This window comes from Cygnus atratus, chromosome 5 (genome assembly GCF_013377495.2).
Source record: "Cygnus atratus isolate AKBS03 ecotype Queensland, Australia chromosome 5, CAtr_DNAZoo_HiC_assembly, whole genome shotgun sequence".
In the NCBI taxonomy this organism is placed as follows: domain Eukaryota; kingdom Metazoa; phylum Chordata; class Aves; order Anseriformes; family Anatidae; genus Cygnus; species Cygnus atratus.
The window spans coordinates 58,631,948-58,659,221 of record NC_066366.1 but is presented as its reverse complement, the minus strand read 5'-3'; the positions used below and the strand labels follow the sequence as shown (position 1 = coordinate 58,659,221).

The 27,274-nt window shown below is 44.0% G+C and overlaps 1 protein-coding gene across 1 annotated transcript in view; it reads left to right on the top strand.

Annotated features, from left to right (window-relative positions):
* Nucleotides 1-5,655: 5,655 nt before the first annotated feature.
* RHOJ (ras homolog family member J) overlaps nucleotides 5,656-27,274 on the top strand; it is a 55,630-nt gene continuing 34,011 nt past the window's right edge. Inside the window, exon 1 of the mRNA XM_035551395.2 lies at nucleotides 5,656-6,343. Coding sequence (XP_035407288.1) covers nucleotides 6,166-6,343 — 178 coding nt within the window. The 5' untranslated portion in view covers nucleotides 5,656-6,165. The remainder of the gene's footprint in view (nucleotides 6,344-27,274) is intronic.

Below are 27,274 nucleotides of genomic sequence, written 5' to 3'. Positions count from 1 at the left end.
CATATGGAGAGGAGTAAATGGCTTTTTTTCCAGACATCAGCTCTACTCGAGGGAGAGGAGAGGAGAGGAGGGGAGGGGAGGGGAGGGGAGGGGAGGGGAATTAAAAAAGTTATATAAAACAGTCATGCAAGACAGGAACCGGACAGGAGAGAAGGCAGAGGTTACAGCCAACAATTTTCTGGAAGGAAATGAGAGAACCCTGATGCAAATGGAGGGATGCACTAGACCACCAGATGCACATATTGCACCATCCAGAGGGTACTTTCACACCTCCAAGGAAAACTGACCCCCAAAGTTCAAATGCAGATACCTATAAACAGAACAGCTGGAAATACAGCCACTGGACAAGTACCACCAGCTGCATGGATGGGTAACACAGTACTATCTACAGACAGTGATGCAGAAAGAACTGTAAATTAACAAGCTGATCGTCATCTTTCCTAGCTGAAAATAATCCCTCCATCCCTCCCCCTTCATAAACCCACAAATACACCATGTTGCAGGTCTCATTAGATAGCAGCTGTCTTTGGGAAACAAGTTCAGCGATGAGGGTACTCTGATGAGCAGAACATGAATCATCCTTTGCTTGACCTCATCTCCCGAAAGTCATTTGTTTTATAAGCTCCTCATTCCAAAGGGAAACCCAATGACACTAATTATATCCATGGCAGCAGCATGAAACAGGAGACTCCCTGCTGCTGGTGTGGACCACCACAGTGGTGGTGATGGTGGCAGCATGACTGATGGTGTGTGATGGCTGTAAAGAGGCCTGCTCTCACTCAACAAGCCTCAAAGCCGAACCTCAGCACCTACCCATTCAGCAAACTGCCTCTAAAAACGCTTCACGCAGAGTGCTTCCATCCCCACTGTGGTCAATGCTAAATTGTTATTTTTTCCTCCCTTTTTTACTGCTTCTGCTTTTCAACATATCAAATTCACTTGAGGTCTCAACGACCATTTCACCAGGGTGGGAGGCTGATGGATGGGGCTGCCAGCAAGAAAGGGGAACTGAGGATGGAGGGAATAAAGATAAAATGCCTTCATTTCAATTTTTCTTACTGCATTGTGGAGACGCATACAGACAACCCAAGAACAAAGAGGAACCACCCCAAGCCTACTCTATCTAGGACTAGGGGTCCAGGAGGCTCCCCTGAGAGTATGGTGACTATAGGGATGCTTAAAGTCTTGATTTCATTTAACTACAGGAGTCTGGCTCTTACCATCTCACAGTCCAGAAAAGGTGCTGAATCTGACCTGGCTTTGAACTGCACAGTGATAATTAAGCTCAGTATGGCTCTGCTATGCTCAGTCTGATACCAATACAATCCCTGGCCCCCTTCACCCCCCAAAAAAAGAAAAACCCTCTGACAATCCAACAGATCGGACAAAGGATAAGAAAAAATGTGAGAAGATTTACCTGAAGTCAATTTACAGTTCAGCAGCAGTGCCAGAAACTTCATTCCCACATCAGCGCTGGCAGATGGAAGGAGGGAGGATGGACGAGGCTGTTTCTAGCAGCAAGAGGTGGGGAGAGAAGCTTCATGGCAGTGCAGTCACCTTCAAAACCCCCCACCCCATGGAGCTGCCTCCTATGGGTGAGAATATAGGGACAGATCTGTTCTGTTTAGGCCAAGAATGGATGATGCAGGGGAGGGATAAGGAGGGCAAGGCCTAATGAAAGAAGAGATGAGGAAAATAGTTAACAGAGAAAATTCCTCTGACTTACAAGCTTTAAGCTTGCATATAGGAAGATGACAGGAGGCACTGGGGAAAAATGTGGCAGTGGCAGATTTGGTTAGGGAAGGAGAGCTGAAAGAGCACAATACAGCTTTTCTTTTTCTTTTTTTTTTCTCCCTCTGAAAGCCTGCAGAGAAATAGAGAATGGATTTAATTGGCAAACATACTGCTCATTGCAGAGCTAATTAACAAATTTGCAAGTCCCTCACCTCCCACAGATCTTCTCACCAAAATTCCTCTCACCGGCCGTGAACTCACTGATCCCTGAGGAAGCAGCTGCAGGGACTGTCCTGTCAGACCTGTGCTGATGAAGATGAAGCTGATGCTTCCACACAGACGTGTGGGAATTGGACATACTATGCAGTCCCCGGAATAGATCTGCAGCCAGTTAATTTGTTAATTAACAAAAGGTCAGAAGCGCTTCAACTAGAGCAGAGCTCTTTGCTTGAGAATCTTTGCTAGCAAGTGCCTCAGGTGACAGCTTCGCTCCCCAATGCTAGTAACATCTGCCTGTATCTATTATGGTCTCCTTTAGCCTCCCTTCTTGCCATGATGATCTTGGCTAGAGGCTTGTAAAATGAGTGAGAAGAAAATTGGGTTGGATAGCTGAGAACCACACGGAGCAAAGCAAGCTTTCCAAGCATTCAAACCAGTTGGGCTCACTGTTTTACTTCAGGCACGTCTTGTCAAAATTCGTGGCTTGAAACCAGCCTGCTCTTATTGGATTTGTAAGATGGGAAGGACTGAGCTTTTCTTGTGAGAAAAGCTGGCCGTTTCTAACTTGATTAGTGAAAGAGCGAAAAAGCCCTGGATCCAGATTAAATCACAAGACCTGAGTTTTGCTGATCATTACCAATAACCCTCTGACTTCCACGCTGGGGCTCGTAGGCAGCTCTGCAGAAGCAGTTTAAGGGTAGCTGAAAATTGCACTGCAACTGCACAAGGGTCAGGTTAACCTAAAGCACTGCCACTTGCAATTTACAGGTTAAGAAATCTCTTTTTGGACATGGCAGGATTGCCTCAAACTTTGCTAGACTTGTAGACAAGAGGACTGGGCTGTTAATTCACACAGCAAAGTCAGTGCCAACTTTGCAAGATACAACCCCAGATTGCAGAGGGGTTAATGTTGTCTCAGCCTCCTGAGAGAGAAGTATAAACCAACGTGATTATATGTTCTTGCAACTAAACCAGCTTTTACGATGTTTTGGTCCAGCTGATCTGAATGGTGCCAAACCAAGTTAAAGTAATGAGGTTGAAGAAAACATATGCTTTTGGTCCCTTAGTTTATGACTTTATCATAACTCTGCTAGAGCTGTACATATCATCTATATAGGTAAGGCAAAACTGTAGCACTGAATTTGAGAGCTGTATGGGCAAGATGTCAACCTTCCTCACCTTCAAGATAAACTAATTTTGTTGCCTCTCCCAGGAAAGCCATTAGGTAGAGTCTAATGAGCGGCTGCGTTTCCATTGCTAAGGGATGTAGTTCATTTATTGATGCATCTAATCCCACAAGGTACCTATAAATAAGAAGCTGGAATTGGAGGAGTCTGCAAAGACCCTCCAGTTCAGCCCCTCGATATTGTAAGAGCCACAAAAGCTAACTCCTTTAAGCAATTTCAAAAGACCCTTTAAAGAAAGGTGCGGAGGAGGATGAAGTGTCTTACGCCTCCAGAGAAACCACAAAGGAATTTCATTGTTTAACCTCTTGCAGAAAAATGGAAATGGACACAGTCCTGCTGAGACTTCCCAGCTTTATGGTCAAAGCAACACAACCCTGATGAGTGTGGTGGAATGAACCGTGTGGATTTTATTGCAGGCTTAAATCTGGCCTAATTAACATTAAGGCTTGCCTTAGCTAGAGCCATGGCTGGTGTTGGAAAAGCTCACAGATAAATTATGCCTGTGTAAAATGGGAAGTGAGTTAGTTGTTGTTTCTGTCTGATAGAGGCAATGGGGAACTGAACCATGAATTATTGGATTTTTATTTTTATTTTTTTTTGCTTCCTCAGGCTCTGCGGTTACCTTGCAACAGCATACGCTTACTCATGGGTTTTGCAAATTTATCCAACACGGTCAGTGGGTTGGTAAGCAAAGGCACAGAGAGTGTCAGTGCACCAACCCAGCCATGTAATAACTAAACAGAGGCACAAGCTTGGAATTTGCCCCAGCTGCAGCAAGAAGTTTAAGGAACAAAATCCTGTAACGCTTGAGCCCCTCCAGGATGACCCAGATGTGCTGCTGGGGGTGGAAATGATCAACAGAGTGACTGTTTGAACAATGGGGCTTTGGGTGCCTAGAGCTCACAAGTTTTTTTTTTTTTTTGGGGGGGGGGGGTAAACCTCAGCTTTTGGCTGTAGTTTTGAAGTTAAAATGACGCCACCTAAACTCCTAATTGGGGCTAACCCTGCAGCGATGACTGTGACAATGGGTATGGTGCTGCATCTAACAGTACCTCTGAAGATCCCTCTTGTCAAAAGAGAGGAGGAAGATAACGAATGTGGGGCATGTTGCATAAATTACTGAATGACAGAGATGCCTGTTAAAAGCAGGAAAACAGAGACCTGGGGCTATCCAGGTAAAGAAAACAAACCTTGTTCAACCTTGTTCCCTTGTTTTATCCATCGAACACTTCCTGGGGAAGGTGTTGAGAGCCTGGTCCACCACACTGCTGGGTCACTGAAGAGCTCAGGGATGGGACTGGGCCTGCCCAGGTGAGACTGCAGGTGGGTCTGCTGAGCCCCCTTCACTGCAGATGTTGAAGAACACACAGCCTGGGGCTAAGAAGGTTCATTATTAGGATTGTGTTGGTCTTTATGCTTCCAGGTGTGTGTCACTCAGCAGCTGTGCGAGCTTTGGGGCATTTCTGTGTGAGCAGGCATGAGCAAGGCAGGGGAAGCCTGTAGTGCTGGTGTGCTTCCCCATGGAGCCCCAGCAGGGGCTTGTTTCCCCCTTTCAAAGCCTTTTAATCTTATGGAAGGGAAACGCGGCCAGCAGGATGTGCCGAGCCGCTGGACTAGGCTTTATGTCAATGTCTGGCTCGTTTCTGCTGGAAACTGCAAGATCTTTCCTGTGGAAGGAGCAGGGAGTTTGGCCCTTCACATTGCCCACATATAGACTGTTATATATTTAAATTGAGAGAAGACAGGAGGCACGTGAAGTGCCAGAACAAAACTGAGATGGGGGGGAAGGGATCGTACAGTTCAAAGCTGTTTTTCCACAGAATGCTATGGGGAGTTTATATATATATATATATATATATATATATATATACACACACATTTTAATTCATGTAACTCTGTTTCTCTTTTAGCTCTCTATCTGTGTTTACAAAGCTATGCTGGGGCAGGGGGGTGGGGAGAAGGAATCCCTCTTTTTCTTATTTGGGAAAATGAGGGGGAACATAAGGGATGCTTTCTGAGTGCCCAACTTGAAAAATCAATGATTTATTATTCCAAACCAAGTTTTCTAAAGAGCTATAGACACAGAGCAAGTTCACATTCAACTCTACCTACCCTCTATAACTCCTGCCTGCTTTTCCACCTCCCCGCCTTCTCTTCCCAAATGTAAGAAAATACCGACCCCAGGACCAGCGGGGATCACGCCTGGGAAGAGCAGAGCTGACACTGCTGAGGCAGCAGCGGGGCTCCCAGCCTCGCCGTACCCGGCACAGCCACGGAGGTCCAACGCCTCTCCGAAATCCTCCTCGTACGAATCAGTGCCGTCAGCCCGGAGACCAGCCCGAGCGCGGGATGGAGCAGGAAGCCTAAAAACTTCGGTCTGCGGAGAGACCTCTAGTGTTTTTCTTTCTCCATGTCCTGGCAGAGTTCCTCCAAAGTACAAATACACACAGAGCTCCCATTGTTTGCAGCCCTTCACAAGCCCACTGATCCTAATATGGAATTCAGCAGGAAACCCATGATTTCCTGACACACAGCAAGCTGGAGAAAGAAAGGAAAAACTCCATTAAAACCCTCCAGACTCTCCTCCATGTTAGGAATGAAATGGAAAATGGAGTGGATTTAACAGGAATCCCTGATTCCTGCGGCCAGGCTGGAGGAAGGGAGACGCGACTCACAGCCGCAGGCTGCTGATATTTTTTAAGTCGCAATAAATACCGAGAACTCTGGGGCAGGATGAGGATTTCCTGACTCGGACGAACAAGAAAGGACAGATTTTCGCAATATTCCTCTCCTTATATTTAATTTATTCACCTCGATGATTCTCTTGACTGCTCTGGTAATTGTTAGAAGCGGCTGTGACAGCCTGGAAACATTAGTATGATTTCCTGAGTTTGAGATTCCTCGCCCCCCCCCCCCCCACCACTACTCCAAACTCAGGAAAAGTCAATACAATCGCACTTCATTTTTCCTTCATGTGCACTTGGAAGTCCTGGGAGCAGCAAGAGCAGCGGTGGCAGCAGCAAGAATGAACTGCAAGGAAGAAGATGATAACTGCACTGACGGGAGCAGCAATAACCCCAAGAAGATGTTAAAATGCGTGGTGGTTGGGGATGGTGCGGTTGGGAAAACCTGTTTGCTGATGAGCTATGCCAACGATGCCTTCCCTGAGGAGTACGTGCCCACCGTGTTTGACCACTACGCAGGTAAGGAAGGGCTTTAAAAGGAATTTTAATGGGGAGCTGCAGGAGGGCCAGGTGGGAGGTAAGGGAAGATCAAGGATGGTTCGGGGGCGATGTACGGGTTACTTCTCATCCAGGAATGTGATCCAGGCCTGGACGGTGGCCAGAGAGCTTAGATGGCAGTTCATACAATTGGGGCAACGTGGGATTTATGCATAGAACTTTTTTGTTTGCTTCCGATTTTTAGTTTGTTTTCAGCAAGTAAGAAGCATTAGGGACGCAATTAAATGCACTGGGTTTTGGGGACGACAAATATAATTCAGCCTCTGTCAGGTTATATTCAGCTGCTTGGTTTGTGTTTTTTTTTGTTTTTTTTTTTTCAATTCTGAAGTTCTGAACTTTGCAGGCTGCAGTTATGGTGAAGATTATATACATATATATGTATACGTAAAATATACATTGTTGGTGATAAATTACATGAATTACAATATTTATGTCCTACTTAAGGAGTAATCTTTGAGAAAATCAGCATATCTCTGAGTGCTGTCAGAATATAGCTCTCAGGGAGATTTTTTTACTCCATCTATAAATAGAATTTAATATTATAACTTGACAGTGGAGAAAGCAGAAGCGGTGATTGGTTTGAGTACTTTATACTGAGGGAATTTTTAGTGTAAGAAAAAAATATGAACATAACGGAGATCATAGATGATGTTGACTGCATCACTGTGCAGAACAGACCCACAGATTAAGCATAATATTCACAGGCCTCTATCTGTAGCAATTACTTTACCCAGCTGTGTCCAGAGTTGCCACACAGATGGTGTGACAGGCTAAAACTGTTGCTCAAACTCCTGCTTAAATTTTCCTATCCCAGGTTCTGTTGTTTTTCTTATCTCACTGCTCCTTTGCCTTGTGGTTGTTGTTGTTTTTTAAGATCCCCCCTGAAAACAGACTTTAGAAGCACTGCAGAACTGCTGCTTATCTTGCAGCAGCAGTTGGAGTTTTCCTCATTCTCTCTCCACCTCCTTAAAAACTGAATTTTCATGGCGTGGCTTATCATAGATTTGGTGTTCTGTAATGGGAAAATCTCTGTTTTCATTCTGGCTTCGTGTCAGGTTTAGCAGATGAACTGGCCAAACAAGAAAGCTGTGTAACTGCAGAATCTGATCCATGGAAATGTGAAGACCTTTTCCTCCACAAGAGTGGGCAGCATCACTTCTAATGCAAGCAACACTCTCTTTTCTCTATTATTACCACGAGTTAGACTGAACAACCATTTTAGAGAAAAAAAAAATCTTTACCCAAACAAGATATATGAAAGAATATTTTATGGTGTAAATAAGTACTTCTGCAAGGCACAAATCGTATGCAAGGCTGCATGGATTTATGTCCTATATTGTGATAGCACCCACTTACTTTCCCATGATATGCTGAGGTCTGCTTGTCCCTTACAGCCTTGCTGTCCAGCAATACACTGGCTCCAGCGCCCACCACCCTCTGCTCTCTGCCAAGCCCTGCGTATGGAGAAACCCAAATGCTAGCTGGCACCAGACCACGTATACGTTGATCTGTGGGTTGAGTGGCCTTGTTGTGAGCATGGGGGCACAGGTGTATGCGTGGGGGATGCGCACACCCAGGTGCTGATGCCAGCCACTCAGGCTGGCACTTGGTGAGGCATCAGGCTCTTCCCTACCAGGTCACTTGCAGGGACATCCCTTAATTCATCTCCTCTCTGTCAAAAGTGGTAGAAATTGCCAGTGGGCTCCAAAATCACTGAGGGAGAGGAGGGCTGAGAGAAGGACAGGAAGATGAAGAGTGTCACTCTATAATCCTCGTTTCCTTAGGGTGCCAGGTAAAAGCAGTAGGCGTGCACTTTTAAACCAATCTACTTTTTCAGGCTTTGAAGATTTAGACTTGTAAAGTATCTCCAGCTATTCTTGTTTGCCTTCTAAACTATTATAGCACATAAATGCAAACTAAGAATGTTTTTGATGACAAAGTTCAGAAAGATAAGGGAAAAAAATAGCTCTGTATATTAACATGCGATTGTGAGACAAACCTTGTCCAGTGCCAGTGGTCAAAACTAACACTGGTCAAAAATGGAATTTCTTTTTTTTGAGAAATCCCATTATTTATTAAATCTATCTCACTACAAAGCAGCACACAAAATTGAGCAACAGGAATTGGAATAGGAATAGAATAGGCTTCTGGAGCAGAGTGCCAGAAAAAAAAACCCTCACTCATATAACATAAAGACATTATGTGGCATAAAATATAACATAACCCATTAAAATACTTTAATATACTGTGTATACTGAGAGGAAAGAGCTCACTTGGGCTCAGACTTACCTCTAAGCTCACAGCTTTTAGGATACTCTGTGGCAATGGACCTTCTACCCCTCCGACGTGGCAGCCCATGGCCACAAGGAGAGGTGGCATGGTGGTAACATGGGCATGGCACTACCACCATGGCACGCAGAAAGATTTTGTGTGTGGGTAGATCCTGGAGGGTGGTTGAAGCTCTGGAAAATCACATTGAAATTTACCTTGCCACATGGCTTTGTCTGCCCCTGCCCCTGCCCTTGCCCCTGTCAAAACCAACCATTTTGACCTACTCAAACAAGATGAAACCAATTTCAGCTGGTCTGTGTTGAAAATGCTCATAGGCAATTAATTGCAGCATTTTTTTTTGCAAAGCTGCACTTTCCATTGAAGGTTTTTCACCCAGGCATTATTAGCAGCAGTGGTGTGTTAGCAAGTGCTTCGTCTTGCCTCACCGGGTCACAGCCTGGTTGTGAGTCCCACAGCATTTACAAATTTCCTTCTTTCTAATGGAAAAAGTAGTGGTGGTGGGGGGGGAGGCATTAAAAACTGAGGATTCCAATTGTGATCTCAGAGCAGTTTCTCACCGCCGCGACTCCAGCGACTCGGGGGAGACAGTGATGCTATCCAGCCCAGAATTGGGAAGAGCTCCAGATGCACCGCTGTCATGGCCAAGGCGTTAACCGTTCACCGCCCCACAGCACCAGCTGCATCTACTTGCCCTGCTCTGTTGCATCTTGTCAGCCACAGACCTGGGGCAGCTTTTCAAGAGCACAAAGCAGATAAGCACACCAACAAGGTGTCCCTGAAGAAGCAACTGGCGTTTCAAAGGGCTGACCTCCAACTGGTATTATGTCTGTATGGCACTTAGCCTTGCACATGAGAAGGCTTGAAGCCACTTTATAAAATCTGGACTCGCCCTGCCTCTAAGAAAATCAAAGGCAATGCGTGGATTTTTCACCCAGGGAAGGAACAGGCTTCCTGCAGACAGCTCACAGGGCTTGGATACGGCACTGCCTGGGACGAAAGGCTGTTGGCGTTTCACCATGTATGCAGCTGCACTGTACAAAAGTCCAAACCAATTATTAACTCCACACCACTAATATTCTGCCACAGATTTCACCCACAGTCCACAAAAATGAATTTGTTCAGGGCCCGTTGCCAGGGCTGGGATGTGATGGATATAGAGCAGGGTCAGAGGTAATGCCAGACAGATGGGGAAGGCGAACTTGTTATTTGGATATGAAACTGGGCTCTTTTGTTGGATGCGGGGAAGTTTATGATTCTGTTTATTTCTCGAGGCATTTTGAAGAGGTTTTGCTGGAGGCCAGAACCCTGAGTTAGGTTTCCTTACCTTTGGTGAAAATCCAAGTCCCACACCGAAAGGGTTTAGCCACAAGGTAAATGGCTGTTTCTAGGGCAGGCGAACCAAAGTGCAATCCCAGTGACAAACAGGATATTACTGGCCATAGCTGTAACAATAGGGACTGTTTGGATAGTGAGTAGATGCTTTAACATGCTTCCATTCTGTCTTTCCAACATCAAACACCGTTTTTCCGTGAGCAAAGGTCTCTCAGCCAGGGTGACTTGTATTGTGTCTAACTATATGAAATTATAAATGTTTAATTAGGGCTGAGGTTGTAGCAAAAAATCAATCAATTACTAGCCGAGCTGGTTTGATAGTGCCAAAATGAACAGGGTCATTCTGTGGAAGGCAGAGGGGAGATGTGTCATCTTTTTTACTTAGGCAGCCACTGAGCATCTTGTTTGATACTCATGAACTTTAAAAAGCCAGCAATTTTTAGCATGAAATGTATTCACCCCAAAATTTATACTCAAAAGTGCATTCGTTTTTCTATATGCAAACCCTCAGTTGACTGGGGAGCTGTACCAACCCATGTGCCTAACTCAGCCCACTCTGCAACCAAAAGTGAATGGACTCACTTGATGGTTAGTCTAAGGAGAAGAAGGCAGGACGTCTCAAACCATCTAGTTTAGGGACTGCACACAGGTGAATGCCAGACAAATAGCTTTAGGAACCAAAGGTGTAACTCCAGTGAACGAGAGAGAGGTCAGCCCCTCTGAAGGAGAGCTGCAAACATCTGCACTGGAGACTTGAAGTAGATGGCATAAATATGTCCCTCCTTCCCTCATGTGTCGGCACAAACCAACGAACATTTATAAATAGTGAATCCATTTGAAAAAATTAGCAGTGGCATGTGATCAGCTAATGAATAGCATACAGAATAGTTCAGCCATGACTGAAGCTCCGTAAATTAAAAGCAATATAGAAGAAAACAACTATTAATTACTGTTAGGAGACAGGCTCTTTGTACTTTAGTGTGCACTCTTCAAACTAGTGGGGCTGACTGAGCACTGAAGGGGGCTGAAGCTCTCTCTGGTGTTGCAGAGCAGAGAACCCACCCTTGCTGTCCAGCAAAGGCACATGGCAAGGGAGAGAGTTTTGCTCCAGCATTTTTACTAGCATAGGAGCAGTACTATCACTCTTGCCCAGAAGAGTCAGCATGTGCCTATGCAAATCCATAAAACCATTATATGCTGCCCACATGCCACAGCACTGACACAAATCCTGTCCTCCCGTGAAAGAGAGTGGCTTGCAGTGGGCTGTAAGCAGGCACCTTCAGTTCTGGTGCAGGCAGCAGCACCCAAGGGAAACTGGGACCACCCTGGCACCGTGAGCAGCCTTGCCGTGCAGCCTCTCCCCACGGGGGAGGAACCAGCAGCTGAGACAGAGCAGAAACCAGATGGGTGCTGGAACACCCCAAACTGCTCCAGCTGTAGGCACAACAGCACATCTGTCCATGCTTTGGATGTGCGAGTTATTATTGATTGCTGATGCTTTACATGGGCACACTGGTTTCAACCTGTCTTTGTCTGTCAGGGTGTGTGAGCAATGACCTAAACCCCATCCCATTACTTTTTTCCCCTGTCGAATCTTTACTAAACAGGATTAGTAGACAGGATGAGGCTACCCAAGGAGATTTGCAATTTCTGCACGGGTGCTGCCGTGGGAGTCTTCACACTACCATGTTCTTGAGACAGTTGTCTGTTATAAACAGTCTTGGTAGCACATTAGATGTTTCATGTGATGTTTGGGGTCATTAAACTGAAACAGCTATAAATAGCACTGAGAGCGAGCTGTGATGTTTATTTGCATGGATGTTTGCAGTGTTTTTTTTGCTTTTAATGTTCATCCAGTTTTTATCAAACAGACTTGAACATTATCAGAGACAGGAAAGCACTGACTCTCTTTTAAGATCTGGCTTTTCAGACTAACAGCCACAGAACAGATACGTCCATTTTGCCTCTCAGTAGCTAAAAGGACTTCTCTGCCAATCTTCACTGTATCATCCACAGTAAAACAAAGGTCTCAATAACACATTCAAGATTCGACACAACAGAAAGCCACCAGTGCAATCAAAGGTTTTCCTGGCTGCCTTTTTAGGAAGATAAATTAAAACCACTTACACTTAGGCTCCCCACAGAAGGTTTAATTCTCTGTCCTGTGTCACATAAGCTAGAGGAGATCCAATAATCGTCATGTTTTTTTCACATCCAGGAAGCCTAGACAGTCTTTATATACCCAAGAGGTGCTTTTTACCTGAATGACCATGGTTATTGCACATTCAAATGAAACAGGCCCTGCGTATACACTCAAGCGTCTTAAGACTTTTTCCTCCTGAAGGTGTTTTACAGCATGTGAAGAGCTGAGATGACTATCGCTCATATCTCTCTTCCTCACACACATCCCTGTATTGTCCTGAGGGTGCACAGGCCACTTGAAGCCCATGCAGACAGAGGTGTGTGCATGCTCTGTGGTACTATTTATTGAGGGCAGATCGTTTCTGCAGCAGTGACAGAGTGGCGATGTTCCCATTGTCCCCTGGCACTACTGAAACGCAGCTGTGGCTGGGTAGGAGTGTGCAGCACTTGAGCTGCTTCCTACCTTAGCCTCTGCCTCTGCCATACAGCTTCTCTTTGTGCTATTGCTATTAATGTCTTGATTTTACGCAGGCAAAAGCTTTATGCTACGAGAGACACAAAAGAGCTCCGTGCCCATCCCTCCCGTACCCACGCGCATCTTGTTTATCACCCCAGACTGAACTCACAGCCCAGGAGCAAATTACATTTAGTCAAAATGCTAAACATAGAAAATAAACAAACTATAACGCACGTCAGGAAGGATAGTGCCAGGAATTAGAGAAGTAGATGAAGCAGCCATGTTACTTTATCCAGATTTATCCAGCCCAAATTCCGCCTAAACCCCTCTGTCTACCATTTCTTATTAGATCTGTGGTGTTTCAAGGGCAATAGGAAACACAAAGAATACTAAGAGGGGAGTAAGTTAGACCATTTGAGTGTCTTGACGGTTCAGAGGTAGAATGATAGCTTTTCTAGGGGCAGCCACGGTTGGAAATGCATTGGAAAGATGAGAGAGTCAAACGGCATAAAAAGAAATACTTATTTTTATGGCATGTGACTAACCCAAGGAATTTATCACCACATGAAAGCTACAGAGGGGAAATTCTAATAAGGTTTCCAAAAAGGGAGTTTGGACCTGATATCAGGGAGATTGAGTGCTATCATTAGCTGCTTGAAAAATAAGACTTCTGTAAGAGGTAATAAATGTGAGCTGACACCATCCTCTGTTAGAGGTCAGGATAAGACCCAAATGTGGTCTGATGAAAGGCAAATTATCTTACGCTGCTCAGTGCTACATTAGGGACTTTTTGGAATGATTCTTCTGATATACAGATGGGCAAACAGATTTTGAAATTTTGTGAATGCAGCAATGGACTGCTGAGAGGAGACATGGAGGGGGTTGTCTGGAGCAGAAAAAGATTTAACAGTGGGAGTGATGAAAAAGTGACACTTTTCTCCACCACTGGAAGACAGTCTTAGTCTTTTCCTCCCCTTATTAAGGGTGAAACATTGCAGGAGGTAACATAAGCTGAGAAAACCAAGTCTGAAACTGTGGACCCTGGCTCTTGAAGGAGGACTCTACAGCTAAACTAAAAAAACACATCCACTAAACTAAACTAAAAATCACATCCACTCTCTTAAAAGTAATAATTTACTCAGTACATGTGGCCAGCCATCCTCCACAGGGATCAAAACCACGTGCAGGTGGTGCCATACCAGGCACACACTGACAACCAGGCAGATGCTTTTCAACAGCAGATGCTCCACATGAAGGAAAAAACATGCAAACAAACAAAAAACTTAGCAAGAACACCTATACAAAGTTCCTAGACAAGTACAAACTTCTTCATTTCTGCAGGATGTGCAAGTGTGCGACTAAACGAGTCGCAGTTACAATGGCTTAGCTTCTTAGTAAGTCCATGCAATGCCTTTACCAAAGCTTCCTTTTCATTATCTGTTCTCTTGATAAACCTTGATACAGATCTCTGTGCTAATGATACAAATCATTGCTACCGTGCATCATTGTGTACATTTCACCCTACAGGTAGTGCCTTTCCTATGTTCTAACTTTCCAATTGTTAGGGCCAAACCTAATGACATCATGGAAATGGCAAGGGATGAGGAAGAGCAAACATATTTCCTTCAATTGTTCTGTTCAGACAAAGTCATTAAACAATAATGACATCTCCTGTCAAATTATTATTTATCTTTGCAATGAAAAAAATCCAAGTTACTGTATTTCTAGTCTTCTTTTAAGGGTGATCATTCACTCACTCACCAGTCTCCTGTCAGATATAATGTTCTTGTATCTCAAGCTATGAGTCTTTTCCAGTCAAGGAGTAAGATACGGAGGAATGAAAGCTTTGTAAATTGTCACCTCAGGTTTTGTCCAAGAACCACTGAGATCAGGGTGAACACTAGACTGGATGTGTGATGGGGTATTCACCTCTCCTTTTTTTCCCCACATAATATCTTGGAAAATGTGTTTTGAAATAATTTCTAATAAATAAAACCTTAAAAAATAATTTAAAAAGGTGAATTTACCCTATTTATTGCCAAACATTAGTCAAATGCAGAAGTCTTTCACCCAAGACAAGCCATGCTATCAGCAGCCTCAGCTGAATGCAGGGATTAGACCTCATGTGCAACTTGTCCATGTGCTAAAATGCTCAAGTGCTGTTAAACAGCCAATGACTTTCCCATGTGCCCAGGTGGACAGGAAAGCTCTCCCAAAGCTGAGAATGAATCATTACACCTCATTGCAATCCCAAGCACCATCCATCATGGCTCAGCAGTCCCAGAGACACAGCCAGGTGAGCATAGCATGAAGGAGGACCTGATGGCACAGTCCAACTCTGTGGCTGCTATCACCTTTGGCTGAGATGGATGCAGATCTCATTATGCAGTGATGGCTTTTCCTGAATACTTGCTCTGCTGCATACATACTCATAGATTTATGATCAAAACCAATAACCTCTTCTTAAAGAGACATCACTAAAGGCAAAGAGAGTCATTATATGAGTATTCAAGATGGCTTGGAAGGGTGCTGGGGGAACAGCAACCATCTGCAACCCGTGGCTCTTGCTGGGGAGTGGTGCCCTCGGCTAGTCCCTGAAGCCACGAAGTGTTGATCCCAGGAAAGAAGAAGGCATGAGGACCATGTGACAGCTGGCACAGTTCCCCAAACTTAGGGTAGGTCCAGCACACCAAAAATTGAGTTGCCCCAGGGTTGCCTTTCTGCCTCGGGAGCTGGCACACTCCGTAAATATACAACATGCCAACCAGCCTCAAGGGAAGAGAAGCCTGGAAAACTCATTCACCAACAGGAGAAGCACTGGGGAAAAAAAGAGCTGAAAAACCTCCCAAAGGAAGGAGGGAGGCAGCTGTAAAAATATTCCCAAACATAGTGGCACAAGCAAGAGGGTGATGGCTTGGGAGCAGGAGTGGGAACAGCACCGCAGTGCTGGATCCTCGCTCCTGGTTCAGGGCAGTACATAAGTGTATCGTGGAAACAACAGTCCCAGCGATGAGCACAGGAACCAGCAGTCAGGCATCTGAAAGAGTTAAGAGCAGAGGGGCTGGACAGAAAGGTCCTGCCACAATGCAGGAGGACGCCTGAGATGACTCACTGAAACTCGTTTCCAACCCCTGCAAATCTGAGGGGACGGAGGCCACGTCTTTTATTAAAGACTCTCTGGCAAAGACATTCAGCTAGAACTTTGAAGTAATGATATTAACAGTATCTGCTAATGCTCGGCTTTCTGCAGACCTTGTGGAAAGGAACTGCTTCAGCAACGAGTGGGAAAAACATACATTTTCAAACATAACATGAATTTTTATCCCCTGGGAGACGGGACAAAAAGAGCATCTATTTACAATAATAACGCTGCTTTGCTGAGAACAGATCATAAGGAAAATCCCATAAGGTTGGAAAATGTGCTTTAAGTTCATAAACTGTCCCATGCTCCAGTTCCAGAGCGGGCAGCCATCCAGCTGCTGTGAGCAGCTCCGTCCTCAAAGGCCAGACCCTTCCCATCTCGGACGCTCTCTATTTCTGAGCAGCCTCCCCTGCTCTGGTTCAGGACTGGCTGGCTTACCTCCGTGTGTTTTCCTCCAATAACTAGGTGTAGAGTCAAGGTCCTTTTCTAACTCTGGGGCCCGATTGCTTGAGACCCATTCCGTGAGCAGCACCACTGCAATGGCAACAAGCAGCAGAAATGCAGAGACCTGATTTTTCATTTAAAAGGTGACGTGTTTCCGCTGGGGAAACTCAGCCCTGGAACAAACTCTTTACACTGAAATATGCCTCCTGAGACTGTCTATTTTTTTCTATACAGTTCAAGCAATGGCTTGCAGAAGTAGGGAAAGAAGAACCCAAGGGCTTCATGTTGTCCATTCAAGTCGGACAACAGCACAGCTATTGACAGGGTCAGTTCTATGATCCCGCTCCCAAATTGCTCCTTATGGGCACACAAACTTCAATGAGGGTTCAGGATCTGCCTACACAGATAGGTATTCTGTAATCGCATCTTTATTTTTAGTTAGCTAGAACTACATGTATACCTTTACCATTATATCAAAACACAAAGGATGCCATAGAATTGTCTGTATTTTTTTTTCAGTTTAGTCTGCTTTTTGTTCTCTGCAAATTTGCCATTAAAATTTTCAGTGAGAGCATGAACAAAATCGAGGAGGGTATTTGTATACTGTATTTAAACTTGCAGAAAGAGTGTTGCTTTGCTTTGTTCTGTGTGCAACCTGTAAATCTCAAAAATCAAGTACAATTCCCTTCATCTCATTGCCTTTTAGTTACTGCTGTGAATATCTTAAGCCTATTCCAGGAGTACAAGGGAGTAACATCTCTCATTAAATATATATATGAAATACAGCTTCAAGAAAGCAATTTTCCACTAATATCATCCATGAAAACAGGATCAAACTTGATATTAAAGGGGGAGTTCATATTTCGAAAAATATTCAGCTACTCTGCCAGAAACCAGGCCTTACTGAAGAACTCCAGATTAGCTGATGCAGTTCATTATATCATTAATATAGAGAATTTCCCTTGCCATGCATAGAAATATTCTCTGATGGTGTACCACTTGGAGATCTGCTGAGAATTTACCTAAATCATTCAGTTTGGTTGAAGTCCAGAGGGGTGAGGTTGTTGTGGTTCTTGTTATTTTAATATTTTAGAGTGTTAAGTGCATTTTCCTCCCTCTATTCTCCCTCCGGGGAAACTGCTAAAATGTTGAAATAATTCATTCTTCTATTATTTGAAGCATATTGCCCAATTAATTTCTTTTCCTGTAAAGAGCTGCTTGTAGCAATACCATAAGTCCCTCCCAGTGCTCCCAAGGAAGTAAGAAGCAATGGGGAGCGTGAATGCAGAACGAGGTCCTGAATCTGAAGTATTGTTTGACAGAGGAAATCTATGCCGAGAAAATGGTAGAACAGGAATAACTTGTGTTGTCTCCATATGGTGCTCCCAACTGGGTTTCCCTCCCCCTGTTCTCTATTTAAATATACGAACACGAGACATTAAAGAACAACTCTTGTGAGAATTTTGCAAGGAAAACGGTGTTTTGAGACTAGGCCTAACAGGGTGGAAATTCCTGAGGACACAGGGGAACCTTGTCCCTGGGTGATAACATTCACACTATTTCATGGTGACAATTCATACAAAGACTGGAGAACCACCTTTCACCTTTCATCACATGAAGTCATTCCAGCTCTTGATCCCCTTTCTGCTGTTCCCTCCATCTTTCAGAATGAATGGATGCATTTTCTTTCCTGGATATTTATTTTCCACTCTGCTTTTTTTTTCCCACCTGAAGTGTTAGAAAAGAAGAAAGACAATTTGTTTTTCCAAAGCATGCCTAGGCGCAGCACAGAGCATGGGGCTGGCCAGAACTAGGTATAGGTCCTGCAGAGCCATCCCTGAGCCAGCTGGGTCCAAACCCAAACCACAGACATTGCACACATAGCGGCTGCCCCACAAGCACTTAGTGATAATTATTACCGTGTGGCTCTTCGGATTTCCTCAAGCACTGCCGAGCTGGTGAGGGCGGCAGCCGGCCAGGGCATAACAGCAGATGTTTCTGCCTTCTCACGGATGTCAGCTCTGCCTGATGGAAAATGCCATCTGAGAAGAATGAAAACCAAAGAGCAGCCAGACAGGGATTTGCAGGAAGGTAGTGGGACCACCCTGCAGTGACCACTATCTGTTGCAGAGACCGTCCAGACCTCTTTCCTGGCAAGTCCCTGCCACAGCGTACCATAAAAACAGTATCTCAGCATAGCTTCTTGTGTGTAACCTAGGAAAGGTCAAAAGAGCCCAGAAGCTGCATGAGAAACAAGAAAAGCCCAAGAAAATGGGAGAAAAGAAGTGGAGGAGGGTGGGAAATGGATGTACATCCTTAGAGGACAGAGGGAAAAGGTATACTTAAGAGAAGACAATCCAGAAACAATCTATAAACCATAAAACAAGTTATTTGTAACAACTATGTTTTGGGGCATTAGACATGATTTTGAACTTTTAGGGTTAGCAAAAGTTCTGGCCAGAGCATTTTCGATGAACTATCCCACCAGGAAAAATGCTGATTCATGGAAGTTGAAGCATTTTTTAAATACTTGGAAGGACAAATTCTTGAGGACCAGGGCACTCTAGTTATTTCTGACAGTGCAGCAAGAAAGACCTAAATTGAAAACATAATACGTGAAGGTTTTGTTTTCATTCCACTGTAAAATGAAAACAAATAGTAAAACCTCAGAAGTTGCCGCAAAGTTGAATTATCAGCCCCCTGGCCAGTACTAGTCGGTTACTGTTATTATCCATTTTACAGTTATTGTATCACAACCATTATTATCCAAAGGCAGATTTCCACCCACTTCCTCTAAATGAAATGTTTGTGCAACAGAGACAAAAATTTCCAAGGAAAATGCCTGAAATAGTGTGAGCTCAGGTGTGGTTTTATCCTCTCTCAATATAAAGAGATGCGATGGCTGCAGGGAGAGGTTGGCAATCCTTGCAAGACTTGGCAAACATAATGACAGCACAAGGCAAGTGCTCTGGAAAAGAGAAAACAGAACTGTTTTTCTCTCACAGTGTCTTTAATCTTTCTAGTATATGCTCCCTAAAGATTTTTTTTCTCTTCTCCTTCAATGAATTTTGTCATCACATTACTGTCTAATAAATCTACATTCTAATTAATAAGACCACATAGGTTTGATTTCCAGAAGAAGCAAGTTAGTCTAAGTGCTTTCAAAGGTTTTCAAAGCACATCTTCCTTCATATCTTGCTACTGTGAGTGGTACCCAGAGCTTGTGACACTGGGTCAAGGACCTCAGCGGTGATGCCTAGTGGATGTGGGGGGAAATGTCTGTAGCCACGTTCTAGTGACACTGCTTATAGATTATGCAGGAAATACAGGACCTGATTTGGAGCTTATGCCTGAATAAACTAGGAAGAACACCACCATAGTCAAGGAAATTGGGCTGAGTACAATTTGTCTGAGCTTGAAATACAACCTATATTCCAACTTCCGAGTTCTCTTACTGTAGGGCTACTTTCTGGATCTCCCCATATAACTGCATTTCTATTACCTCTCATGTTAACAAACAAAGCCACTGCTATTCAATAGAAAGGATTCACTCCATCAACCAGAAGCTCAAGTGCCTTGTCCTTCCCAGGAGCTTCTCAGCGGAGGGCTCAAAATCCTGTTTCTTACAATGAATTACATCTGACCTAAAGAAGTTCATTTTGGGTGTCTGAAGACCACTAAATTTCAGCTATCGTACCCTTTTAACATCCTCCAGCTGTCAGCTGCCAGGCAAGAGTAGAAACAGAGCCATCAGAGGCAATGAGAAGGCACTACCGACAGTGCCTAATGCATCTGCTTCTTGAGGAGAGCTGGGAGCATATCCTGGAAGAGCCTGGTTTCATTTCCCAGTGGGTGTGGAGGGTGTAGGTGTCTAAAATTAGATAGGCTCTGTTAGTTGTAAATATTTATGCCTATTGCCGTAATACACAGCTTTTTGTCTGATGATCTTCAGTATGACGAAACTGTAGTAAACACATTTTGATATTGAATACAGAGGAAATAATAGATTCTTAAGCAATCGTTTTCAAAGTTAGCTATGCTCACACAAACTGCTGGATTCATCTGGCTTGGGCAGACTCACAGAGCTGGGTCAAAGCAAATCTAAGCCAGGAAACCCTTGAAGTGAACAAATGTGTCGCATGTAATAGAAGGCCAATAAGCAGATCGATAAAATAAGTGAAAAAAGCAGATAATTTCCTTAATGCATTTCTGTGCAAACTACTAAGCTCCACGGAAATTAGAATGAAGGGATTTCTGACACACAACAGATAATTTTTCAGGAACAAGTATAAATTTTCACCTTATTTATTTTCAGGAGACGGAAGGAAATGCTCATGTATTAATAATGGTGAAAAATTATTTTTGTCAAAGACTTACCAGATTACAAAGAAGCCATATTTGGGGATTTTTTTTTTTCCTGACTTACTTTCTTTGCTATATTAATTTACAGAAACAGTTAGAGAAGTGTCTGTAGTTTCTGCTTTAGGGAATTTTCTTCCAAATCATTTGCACAGATGCATGTTGCTAAACAAAGACAAGTCCTAAAGCCATTCACCATCTCAGGGATGCAACCCCTGTTAGTTATAGGAGGTTGCAAATGAGATTTATTGCCCTCCACCTTTTTTAATAGTATGTACAGATGTGAAAGAGGTTGGCCAGCAGAGGAACATATATGGCATCTTGGCACAGGGCAGAGGCTTGGCAGCTCCATGCCTCTACAAGGGACAGGGGGCAAAGAGCAACCACAAGAGGCAGGGCAGCTGCTGATGAAAAACAGCCCAGAGGAGAGGAAGCAGGAGATAAAAGGGGTAGAATGGGATGGAAAAGCAAAAACGTTCTGCCCTTGCTTTTGTCCTGGCACTCCAGTATTGGAAAAGCTCCCCTGTACCTCCTCAGACAAAGGCAACTCCACCATAAATCCCGGTAAGGGCCAGAGTTCACCAGCAACAATAGGAGAGAACACTAACAGGAACCAGAGAGTCAGGGCAGATCAGGCAAAATAAACACTGACTTGAAAACACATGCAAAGCCCAGAACAAAGCTGGGCCTTGGCTTTCACTCTGTACAATTGAGTTGTTTCAGAAAAATGTGGCTGGCTGGAAGACTTTCCCCCCTTGACTGGGCACCTTGGGCTGTGACCAGACGTAGGAGGATGGAAAATTTCCTCTTTCTCACCTTCAAAACTGAGGTTGAAGATTTTGAAGGCAGCTGGAGAGCCTGTTCAAATTCAATTGACGAGTTTTGAAAAATACATTGAGTTCCTTGGAAAATCCCCTGCCCTCATTTTCATTCCAAAGAGGTTCAAATCCACTCATTCAGCTTCCTGCATGCTGAAGGTTCCCAATTTCCCCGTTGCTAATGGTCTTGTCGCAGCATGGCAGAGAGCCCATTCCTCAGTGCCCACCCCATTAGTTTATAAAATGGCTAATTTAGATGCTCATTAAATTTGGCTATGGAAAGACAAGTGCTAAGCCAGAGTCTCGGTATCAGAGACTCTTAGTAACTGTAGGAGAGGATGTCAGACATACCACAATTTTTGCAATCACCCATTTGTTTGGAGGGAAGACCACAAATTCCCCTAGGTCAGCAAAAGTATATTGCAACTGGGTGATGCTCACTGACACTGGGAGTGCAAGGGATACACTCCAGATGTCTCTTCAACATCTGCTGGGACTTATAGCCATCCATTGACAGATGGGAAACCTCAGTTCTGAAAAAGATCCATGGGCTGAGTTTACAGTAAGGTAGCCAAGACCAGAATTTCTCTCTATTTGTTTGTCATCTTGCTATTTCTAGAAATACCTCCCTCTGCCCTCTCGGAACACCAGAGTGTATATTTCCCAGACACGTAGCTGGCTTTAAAAGAAAACAGATCTTAAAGTAGGAAGACGCAAGCCTACGGAGATCAATACATCCAAAGGAACAGGGGCGGAAATAAAATCCAGAGAAAAATGTTTATATGAAGGAAAGCAAATTTGCTAGAACAAACTCACTGTTGCTGCAGTTTGCCATCATCCACATACCCTCAGGTAAGGAAACAGGTTCTTGGAGGTGAGCAAACCCAGAGGACAAGGCAGACATGGCCACACAAGCTGGCAGGCTGTTCAGAAGGATACAGCCCTGAGACTACTCTCTGAAAACTATTGTTTCACCTTGTTAAAGAATTACACAGGGAATTGTAAGCTTATGATGATGAAATGATGAATGGAATCAAATTAACTTGCCTGCAGTGTTTTCCTGTGATTACAAGAGGACGTACATTTTTTCTGTCAGTTTTGTCACCTTGGTTTGACCAGAGGATCTCAGCAGTGGATCCCCGTCTGTTTTCCAGAATCTGTTCCCAAACTCGAAGTCCAAAGATCCTGCTGGTACAAAGGAATGTTGCTGTTCAGAAGAGGCAGAGATTTTGAGAAACTCCTTTGTTCTGAAATCCTCTGAAAGCCAATCCAAACCAGTCCTCTCTGGTGTGGTATAAACCAGATTTAATTGTCATATCTTAGCCGTTTGCTAACTGCTTTCCCAACTGAGATGGCACCAGCTGGCCATTATTACTTCACACTCTGGAGGGTTCAAATGTTCACTGGTGCTATGATTCTGTGAGCTCTCATCACCAAGAGCAAGAGACTTTTCTGGGCTGTTTGGTCAAAACTCAAACTGATGTCAAGAAAGTCACACAGCTGCAGGGCAGGAATCAAGGCCAAATCGTCGGTGTCATGGACCAAACCTTACCCCACAAGCTGCCTCACTTGCCATATCATATGCACACAGCTTGCTCCTGCGTTTGCTTTTCACCTGAAGGAGTTCAAGTTCAAGCCCTGGTTCCTTTGCCAAAACGTTTCACAGTTGGCCATAGACAACATGATCATTCCTCTCGGAATCTGTTCACACACAGGGAATGAAATCTGGTCTGCTGAAGGCAACGTGCCTGTTGTCATTCTGGAGAACATCGTCACAATGAGAATTAATATCCTGCTCCAAAGTCTTCCCAGCTGACTCTGTGCTCACATGACTGATCTCAGAGACCACTGAAGTCTGTCCTTAGGGAAACAGCACAAGCACAGGATGAAGGACCACAGACCATGGCATGCATATGTGCTTTCTGCCACTAACACCCACTCTCTGCACCTACCTGCGAGACTTCATTCAGCCCCCATGCAGGTGCAAGCATATGTTTGCCTCCATATACATCAGGAAGCCTGACCCCTAGGGTCTTCCCATAAGTATGTTAACAGTCATCTTGGCTTAAACACTAATTAAAGATAAGCACGCACTTACATGTTTTGTTGAAACAACCCCAGAATGAGCAAAGTCTGAATTACGCAATATGAAAATAACACTCTCTATTTATTAAGCATGTCTTGACAGTACATAAAATTCTGGAGCTTTCTTCTTGGCCAAATATTTCTCCCACTTCATACCATAGGTATGCTCCAATTATGCTGGGAGCAGAATGGCAATATTATGACTCACTTCATATTGTAGGCTGGAAGTACCATATTTTGTTCCAGAAAGAATAGATTGTAGGCATACGATTTAAAAAGCAGCTTTTTGTAAACTACACTCCAGCCTTTTGTGTGGCACTAATGCGGTCCTTCTCCAGCTAAAGCCCTGGCTGGGCTTATTTTTAAATTTATAATTGTGCTGGGAATATAGCATGTCCAAATTAACTTAGAGCAGTAAGGGAGGGAGTTAAATGATTTTTGTGTGTTTCCTCCCAGAACAACTCTCCTGGCAGTAACTGCTGCCACACACTTTTGCCATCAATTCAGTGTTGTGTCTGTGCTGAAGCACTCAGACACAGCTGAAATTGATGCTGTTCTTGTGTCTCATCAGGGCCCATTAAAGCCATCCAAAGCTTTTTGTTTGTCAGCCTACAGAGAGTGGAAATGATCATCCTCCCACCTTGGTTCTGCATGAATTACACAGGGCCTGCCCACCAAGACTGCTGTGGGCTGAAGGTTTAGATGTAACTGTCTTCCAGTGGTGGGGTGGAAGTGAAAATCAAATTAATTTCTGGTATTTAACAGATGATGCAAAATCTCTATGCTATTTGGTATCAGCAAGTTTCATTTTTAACTATCCATCACTGTACCCTCTGTGTAGGCTCAGACACCAGCTAGTGCCTCTGGTCCCACCAGACCTAAACCTAAACTGGAAACTTCAGAAGGGCACCTGGCAATTCCCAAAAATATCCACAGGGTTAGAAACAAACCCTGGGAGGCAATACCTTGACTCACAGCCTCTTTCACTAGGACTGAAAAATTTTTATACCATGTCTCAGAAATCAAAGTTGCTGGGACTGTTGCTGATGTTTCATGTAGAAATGTCCTATGTACTGACCATGTTTCACACTTGTGACTTGCCGAGACCACGCAGCAGGACTTTGCAAGCTACACCAGCCAGCTTTGCTCTCTAGGGTTTGCTTTTAGGTACAGCATCAGTATACTCCTCTGAAGTATACAGTGCTGTCAGCCTGCAGCCTGCCTGCTCTTGGCTTCTATCCTGAAATCCTTCCACCCTTGTCAACCAACCCAGCCCCTCACAAGCCCCGGGCTTTACTGGGATCAGCTGCACCTGACGCTGTTGGCTCAGGGACACATTCCTCCAGGGAGCTTCAAATCCCCCGAAGGACCTGCTCCAAGCAGATTTTTTTCCCCTTAGGGAACCAACAGTACAAGATACAGCAGACTTTCTCCCTAGGATATATGTGCAGATGAAGCCTTAAAATCTTTGCTTATGTAGAAACAGTTTTGTGACAGAGAAATTTTGCTTTTGGTGGCAGTATCCTCCAGAAATAGCACTCCCCGTCTGACTCTGCGACCTGCGTACCCTGGGGTAAGCACCACACTCACATGGGTGCAAACCAGGGCTGTGCACAGCCCCTGCCTGAGCACAGGAAAGGATGCTACAGGATTAAAATGACTGGGCAATGCACTGGAAATGCATGTCCTGTACAACCAGGTTGTATTTAGATCACTCTGTTTTGAATCAGCCTGGTACGGTCTTCTGAAGGATGCTCTGGAAATGGGAAATGTCCCAGAAAGTCACAAAAATAATAGAATATTTAGAAAATAAGGTCTGTGGGGAAAAGCTTCAAGTAGTGCAAGTATTGAGGTTGGGGATTGTGGAAAAAAAATGATAGAGAGCAGCAGGGTAACAAGTCCAGAGGGACCAGTGAAAAAAATAGGAAGCTCAGGGCAGAAGGAGGGAACTTTTTTTTTCAAGTGCCATGCATACAGAATAGCCTAAATGGCCTGCAACTGCCCAAAATACACAATATTTTTTTGTTGGTGGTGGTGGTAAAATGCATGCTGTAACCTGTGGGCCAGTTATAGAGCAGAGGTAACTGCCCTGTGAAACTCACGTGGCACAGTCATCACAGAGGCACTGCTCAGAGCAAGACTGGGCAGGGAATGAACGCTCATTCACGTGACCCAACAGCACTTCTTTACCTCCAGAATTCACCCTATCTGCTTTTATTCGGTTTATCCGGACAAATAAAAATCTGCAACAATATCACTGAAAAATAAAAAATAAAAAAATTATACCCTCAATGTACTGTGATGGTTGGAGAGTGTGCAGGCACAGCAAAACACCCTTCACAGCATCCCTCTGGCCTGAATTCAGTGAAAAGAGCAAGTAGAAGAGCATGCCTTTGATATCCCATTTGCTGTTGTTATAGTCTCTGGTTTTAAGATTTAAACCTTCTAATAGTGTAATAATGAGCTTTCCATTTCTTTGCTGACGTGGCTGGTGCCTGCAGGCTATTGAGTTTAAAAGCCAAAACACACAGACATAGAAAATTTGCTTCAGGGTTGAAAAAATATATATCCTATTGGAAGGGTGGGATTTAATTAGCCTTTGTTCTCCCAAATCTCACATAAACAAGCACTCTCACATATCTCCCAGTACAAGGCAAGCAAAATCAAGAGTGCCTGTTCTAACTGGAATCTTACAAGCCCCTGGTGGGTGGTAGGAACATATGTGCAAGCTACAAGGTTTGAAATTTAGGACTTTGCTTCACAAAATGTCCACGTGGATGAGACGAGAGATTGCCACTTACTGAAAGAAATGCTGTGTACCGGGCCAGATCTTGACAGTCGTTTGGGCTAGCATTTGCCTGTCCCGGGACTGCAGTTGTGATCATGGTCAGTAAGTGCAGCAGATCTGGTGTAGGATTGTTTTTGTCTTCATTTGTATTATTTGCTAGTGAGTTGTTCCTAACAAATAGGCAGTGATGACCTGTAGTAATTGATGAAAAACAAACAAAAAGCAAAACAAAACAAACAACAGCAATAAACAAGTAATTTCCAAATCGTGTAGTGGATAATACTTTATGATCCATGAAATAGCTGTAATACAAAAGAAAAAGAGAGGATTTTTTTATAATGGCCGTAATTATCCATATCACTACATTGTAAGCATATAATTATACATTGAAACACATATTCTGCCTTTGTGAAATTTCTGGTGTCATTTCCCAGCCATTGAAAGCACCCGTTAAATAAAGCTAGGCAATAGTCTACACTGCCTGTTGTACTGCCTGTCTCCTCCCGCTCTGCCTTTGTGTTTTCTTCCCTGCTTCTCTTCCTCCTCCCAATCAATTTTAAAACTATAAAACAACACTGTCTGCCTCAAACTGTGGAAACCGGGAGCAATTCCACAAAAGTCAGACCTGGAGGAGGTGGATCTCTTTGAACTGAGAGCAGCAGAGGTGTCAAAGCTAGCTTGTGACAACCATCTTTGTGACTAAGGTCAATAATGGCAACAAGAATGGGGAAATGCTGTTAACAATGCTGGTTATGGTTTAGGAGGAAATGTAACAGGCATTCATATCTTCACAAGATGTTACATGTGTAAAATATTTAGACACCGAATTACCTGTCAGCACACCTAGTGATACAAATGCCACCTTCTGGGCTCTCTGCTTTTTTCCTGTTTCCACTGGCTTTCTTTACACTGGCAGGTAAAGATGCAGTCAGGAGACTTCCTGGGACCTTGTTTATACCCTACCCCTTCTCGTGGACTTGCCTAAAGTTATCTTCCAGCCTCACATCATTCTCTTTAGACTCTCATTGTGTGA